General features: G+C 48.8%; 1 protein-coding gene across 1 annotated transcript; it reads left to right on the plus strand.

Annotated features, from left to right (window-relative positions):
• The first annotated feature begins 239 nt into the window (after positions 1–239).
• On the plus strand, positions 240–4,817 carry LOC150068958 (uncharacterized). Its single transcript, XM_090329742.1, is given in 9 exon segments — positions 240–851; positions 929–1,942; positions 1,944–1,976; positions 1,978–2,654; positions 2,656–2,801; positions 2,804–3,237; positions 3,239–3,992; positions 3,995–4,759; positions 4,762–4,817. Coding segments are annotated over 9 exon segments (4,491 nt in total).
• The last annotated feature ends 1,947 nt before the right edge of the window (positions 4,818–6,764 follow it).

Genomic DNA, 6,764 nt, shown 5'->3' on the forward strand with positions numbered 1-6,764 from the left:
TCTCCCCTGCCATCCTGGGAGACGTCCCAGGGATTTGAGGGGCCCGATTTTTCGGAGCCCCGAGCGCATCGGAAGGATACGTTCATTTGTTGGACGAAGGGACGACTTTTGCCCCCCCTCGGCCATCTGAGACTCTGCTTGTGGTTTGGCGCCGAAGCCGCGCGGCGCGTCTTGTGACCGGTCTGTTTGTCTTGTTCAGCGTTGTAGGTATTTGTTATTTGTTTTATTCAGAATCCAGGATGGGACAGTCTGTAACTACCCCTTTAAGTTTAACCCTTGACCATTGGCAGGACGTGCAGGTCCGAGCTAACAACCAGTCTGTTATAATCAAGAAAAAGAAGTGGCAAACATTCTGTACCTCCGAATGGCCAGCATTCAACGTTGGCTGGCCCAGAGAGGGGACTTTTAACCGCGAGATTATTTTGCAGGTCAAGTCTCGGGTCTTCGATCAAGGCCCCCAAGGGCATCCTGACCAAGTACCTTACATCATCACTTGGGAAAACTTGGCCGATGATCCTCCTCCCTTGGTAGCCCCTTTTATTAACCCCAAAAGCGTTCTTCTCCCCCCTCAGGATCCTCCAGCCTCTGCTTCTGCTCCTCCCCCTCCTAATACCCTTCTAACTCCCGCACTTCCTACCCCAACACCTAACCCTATCCTCCCCAGAAGCTCCAAGATCTACCCGGTTCTAGAAAAGCCTATCTCCAAAAAGATTAAGCCAAAACCAGTTCTTCCTCCCGAGGATTCCGTCCTTATAGATTTGATGACTGAGAATCCGCTGCCTTACCAGCCTCCCCCTCAACCAGCCTCAGAGTCTGACTCATCAGAAGGCGGAGAGGATGGCAAACCAGAGGCGAGGGCTCCCCCATGGCCGGGAGACTGAGGGGCCGCCGCGAACCTGGCCTTTCACAAGCTTTTCCCTTGCGCCAGGCCAATGGGCCACAAGGGCAGTTACAATACTGGCCATTTTCTGCCTCCGATCTATACAACTGGAAAACCCACAACCCTTCTTTTTCCCAAGATCCTGTCGCCCTTACCTCACTAATTGAATCTATCTTAGTCACTAATCAGCCAACCTGGGATGACTGCCAACAGCTTTTGCAGCTTTTGCAGCTCCTCTGTGGTGAGGAGAAACAGAAGGTCCTTTTGGAAGCCAGAAAATTGGTTCCTGGGGAAAATGGATGACCTACTCTGCTGCAAAATCAAATAGATATGGCTTTCCCCTTGACCAGACCCAATTGGGATTATAACACGGATGCAGGTAGGGGACACCTACGTCTCTATCGCCAGTTACTCCTAGCGGGTCTCCAAAACGCAGGGCGAAGGCCCACTAATTTGGCCCAAGTGAGACAGACTATTCAGGGATCAGAAGAAACTCCGACTGCATTTCTAGAGAGGCTAAAGGAGGCCTACCGTAGATATACCCCCTTTGATCCCGAAGATCCGGAACAAAGGGGTAACGTATCTATGGCTTTTATCTGGCAGTCGGCTCCTGATATCAGAAATAAGTTACAGAGACTCGATAATTTGCAGGATTATGCCTTGTCTGATCTCTTAAAGGAAGCAGAAAAGATTTTCAACAAAAGGGAGACTCTAGAGGAGAAGGAAGAACGACTTATGAAGTTGCAAGAGGAAAGGGATAATAAACTATGGAAAAATCTATCCAATAAACAGAGAGAACAGGATCAAAGGCACAATAGAGAGCTTAGTAAAATTCTGGCTACTGTGACACAGGCAGGGCAGGGATACAAGAAGTCAGAAGAAAATCGAAGGAGGCCTATAATTGACAGAGACCAATGTGTCTACTGTAAGGAAAAAGGCCATTGGGCTAAAAATTGCCCACGTCTCCAAGGGAGACTGCCGCGCACTCCTAGAAGAAATCAGGAGCAGGCAGCTCAACTGCTGGCCTTAGATGAAGACTAGGGATGTCAGGGCCAGGAACCCCCGCTCCCCCGAGCCTCGGATAACTTTAAATGTGGGGGGGGCAACCCATAACCTTCCTTGTGGACACTGGGGCCCAACATTCGGTGCTTACACAAGCTTCAGGTCCCTTAAGCAACAAGACCGCGTGGGTCCAAGGCGCCACCGGGGGCAAACAATATCAATGGACAACGGAAAGAAAAGTTCATCTGGCATCAGGTAAGGTCTCACATTCCTTCTTGCATGTGCTTGATTGCCCGTATCCACTCCTGGGAAGAGATTTATTAACCAAGTTAAAAGCTCAGATACATTTTGAAAAAGAAGGGGCATCAATAACTGGGCCAAATGGGGCCCCTCTTCATGTGTTGACTCTTAAACTAGAAGACGAATTCAGATTATTTGAAAAATCTAATAAGTCTGATAAAAACATGGACTATTGGCTTAAAACTTATCTGGAGGTTTGGGCAGAAACTGGAGGAATGGGAATGGTCAAGCATCAACCTCCAATAATCATTAATTTAAAATCAACTGCCGCCCCCATAAGTATCAAGCAATACCCAATGTCAAAAGAAGCCTACCTAGGCATAAGGCCTCACATCAGACACCTTCTGGATCAAGGCATACTAACCCCTTGCCAGTCACCATGGAACACCCCGTTATTGCCTGTTAAGAAACCAGGGACAGATGATTACAGACCGGTCCAGGACCTGAGGGAGGTAAACAAGAGGGTAAAAAATAGTACCCAACCCTTACAACCTCCTCAGCACTTTGCCTCCGACACATGTTTGGTACACTGTCTTGGACTTAAAGGATGCTTTCTTCTGCCTAAGACTGAGTCCCCAAAGCCAGGCTTTGTTTGCATTTGAGTGGCGGGATCCAGAGGACCGAATCTCCGACAACTGACCTGGACGAGGTTGCCACAGGGGTTTAAAAATAGTCCCATCTTGTTTGATGAGGCCCTCCATCAGGATTTGGCCGACTTTCGCGTCAGGTATCCCTCTCTAATCATGCTTCAATATGTAGATGACATCTTACTGGCCGCCACCACTAAGGAGGATTGTCGCACAGGTACAGGAACTTTATTGCAAACTTTGGGACAGTTAGGATATCGAGCCTCTGCCAAAAAGGCTCAGATATGCCAAACTACAGTTACCTATTTGGGCTATGAACTGCATGATGGCCAGCGATGGCTAACTGATGCAAGAAAAACAACTGTTGCGGGTATTCCAATACCCCAAACCTCCCGGCAAGTACGGGAATTCCTGGGGACTGCGGGTTTCTGTAGATTATGGATTCCAGGGTTCGCTGAAATAGCCGCCCCCCCTTTACCCGCTGACCAAACCAGATAGCCCTTTTACCTGGACTGAGGAGCACCAACGGGCCTTTGATAATATCAAGCAGGCTCTTCTAACCTCCCCGGCCCTGGGTTTGCCAGATATCACCAAGCCCTTTGACCTATTTGCAGACAAAAAGCAAGGCTATGCCAAGGGGGTCTTAACTCAAAAACTAGGCCGCTGGAGACGCCCTATCGCATACCTGTCCAAGAAATTAGATCCTGTGGCCTCCGGCTGGCCGCCTTGCCTACGGATGGTGGCAGCGGTAGCGGTCCTGATCAAAGATGCTACTAAATTGACTCTGGGACAGCCATTAACTATATTGACCCCACATGCCATCGAGTCAATAATAAGACAACCACCTGATCATTGGCTGTCAAACGCCTGGCTTACGCACTATCAGTCCCTCTTACTGGATGCGGACCGGATCCAATTCGGGCCCATCGTCGCCCTCAACCCAGCAACCCTCCTGCCCACTCCTGAGGAAGCAGTCCCCCACAACTGCCAACAGATCCTTGCGGAAATGCACAGGACCAGACCGGACCTGATGGATCAACCACTAAGGGATGCAGAAATTACTTGGTATAGGGATGGTAGCAGCTATCTACTAAATGGGGAACGCAGGGCAGGAGCGGCGGTCACTACGGATTCTGAGGTAATATGGGCAAGTGCACTGCCGGGCGGGACTTCAGCTCAGCGAGCAGAACTAATAGCCTTAACTCAGGCCCTTCAATTGGCAAAAGGGACAGCAGGTACGCTTTCGCCACGGCCCATGTCCATGGGGAAATCTATCGGAGAGGTGGACTATTAACATCTGAGGGCAAAGAAATTAAAAACAAGACCAAAATCTTGGCTTTACTAAAAGCACTGTTCTTGCCCAAGAAACTGAGCATCATACATTGCCCTGGCCACCAAAAAGGAAATAGCCCAGAAGCAAAAGGCAACTGTCTCGCCGATGAGACAGCTAAGCAGGCAGCCTTGGGGCCTCAATTGTTAACTGTGACCATATTAACAGAAAAAGGGGGGTCCGATGTAGACCCCAATTGGACTTATAGTAATAATGACTTAGATTTAATACAAAAACTGGGGGCTGACTATAACCCTATTAAGAATCAATGGGAATACCAGGGCAAGCTTGTAATACCCACAAAGATGGGCAGAGAATTAATAAGCCATTTGCACAGACTGACCCACTTGAGTGCCAGGAAAATGAAAGCACTTCTAGCTCGAGAAGAACCTACAATGTATATTCCCAATAAAGATTTCTACTTGCAACAAGCCGCAGAAAATTGCCAAGCTTGTGCTCAGGTAAATTCAGGAAAATTCAAATTCGGCCCTGATGTACGAGTCCGTGGACATCGTCCAGGAACACATTGGGAAGTAGACTTTACTGAAATTAAACCTGGCATGTATGGATACAAATATCTCCTAGTTTTCATTGACACCTTTTCTGGTTGGACTGAAGCCTTCCCCACCAAACATGAAACTGCTAAAATAGTTGCAAAGAAGCTACTGGAAGAGATATTTCCACGCTATGGAATACCACAGGTATTGGGGACGGATAACGGGCCAGCCTTCGTGTCTCAGGTAAGCCAAGTGGTGGCCACCCTACTGGGGATTAATTGGAAACTACATTGTGCCTATAGACCCCAAAGTTCAGGTCAGGTAGAAAGAATGAATAGATCTATCAAGGAGACTTTAACCAAATTAACACTTGAAACTGGCTCTAGAGACTGGGTACAACTCCTACCCTTAGCCTTATACCGGGTTCGGAATACACCTGGTCCACATGGCTTAACTCCCTTTGAAATCTTGTATGGGGCCCTGTAGGGAGCCACACTTGCCACCATTACAAGATGGCGCCAACATCCGTTGGGTGTTGGTTGTTTGTCACACAGGCGTTTTCTGGTTCTGCCCAGGGTGCACATGAATCTAACGTGCCCGGAAGCGGGAACCCCGCCATTTCGGGTTGTGCTGGCTGCATGAGTGTTACGTGAGAACTGCGTGTAACTATGTGATTGGGTGTTCAGCTTTGGGGGATATCCTGATTGGCTCCCGGGGGTATAAAAGAAGGACTGAGAAGAAGTTACGTTGTAGCGTCTCTTCTTTGGTTGGTTGCTGCCGCATGCTGCATGAGCGGAGAAGAATAAAGTGCTTGAGAAGAAGTTACGTTGTAGCGTCTCTTCCTTGCCGGCCGAGGGGAACGCTACAACTGGTGGCCCGTACGGGGACTTCAGAACTCAAGGTGGTGCACCGGTAAGTCCCAGGTAAGAGGGACCAATTAATTTTGCTCTCCTCTGTAGATAAAGAGAGAGCGGGGAAGGGTTCTGCAATTGGAGCCTCAGAATCGTCACAGCTGGAGACTGCTCTTGATGCGCTGTTGTGCGCTAAGGATTTAAAAGTGAAACAAAGTAGCTTGAGACTTTTCCTCCTTAATATAGAGGAGGTGGCCCCCTGGTTCTCGGTGTCAGGCAATTTATCATTGCCCGCTTGGGACAAACTAGGGAAAGATTTAGATACTGCAGCTGATCGAGGATGGCTAGGACCCGGGGTAAAACCCATTTGGAAATTAGTCAGGAGTTGCTTGGCTGATGAGCGTTGCTCCAATGCACTAGTGGAGGGAAAAAATAGCACTGGAAGAGTTTAAGGAGGAAAGGTCAGAGTCAAGAAGCAAGAATCCGGGGGAGGATCGAAAGGTTCCTTCCATTTATCCCCCCTTACCACCTGAAAACATGCAGGGGGAGTCTGACTTAGAGAGGCCCGCGCTGGGTGCCATATCTCGATTTAGTATTACATCAGACTGGAAGAGGTCACGCAAGAGAGCGGACCTTACCGCGGGTCGGGAGACTCCTCCCTTTAAGGCGTTGCTTCCCCCCTTTTCTCCTCCTCCTGCTCCTCCTGTTGCGGGTGTTGGACGCTCCCGAGCCCCGGAAGTCTGGAAGCAAGTACAAACACAACTTTGTCTTGGATGCCCGGTTTTTGAAGGTCCCAATAATCAGAGATATCATGAGCCAATAGACTTCAAAACCATTAAGGCCCTGGCCGAATCAGTCCGTGCCTATGGAGTGGGGGCCGCCTTTACTGTAGCTCAGGTGGAGAGCCTTAATAGACACTGTATGACCCCTGCAGATTGGGCTTCGCTCGCTCGAGCTTGTCTTAGCCCGGGGCAATACCTGGACTGGAGGGCTTTTGTTATGGAATATGCCACTGAACAAGCTGCAATTAATGCAAATGAGGGAAGGCCTTATTGGAACAGAGATATGCTATTAGGATTAGGAAATTTTGTTAATGATCAGAATGGATTTCCCGCTGATGTTTACGGCCAAATTAACCAAATAGGCATTAGAGCATGGAAAGCCCTCCCAAACAGAGAAGAAGTCGCAGGGAATCTCACTAAAATTATTCAGGGCCCTTTGGAACCTTTCTCAGATTTTGTTGCCCGAATAGTTGATGCAGCTGGAAAAATTTTGGGGGATGCCGATAGGGCTATGCCGCTTATCCAACAATTAGTA

The sequence above is a fragment of the Megascapheus bottae genome, chromosome 1, assembly GCF_031878675.1.
Source record: "Megascapheus bottae isolate mThoBot1 chromosome 1, mThoBot2.hap1, whole genome shotgun sequence".
Lineage (NCBI taxonomy): Eukaryota > Metazoa > Chordata > Mammalia > Rodentia > Geomyidae > Megascapheus > Megascapheus bottae.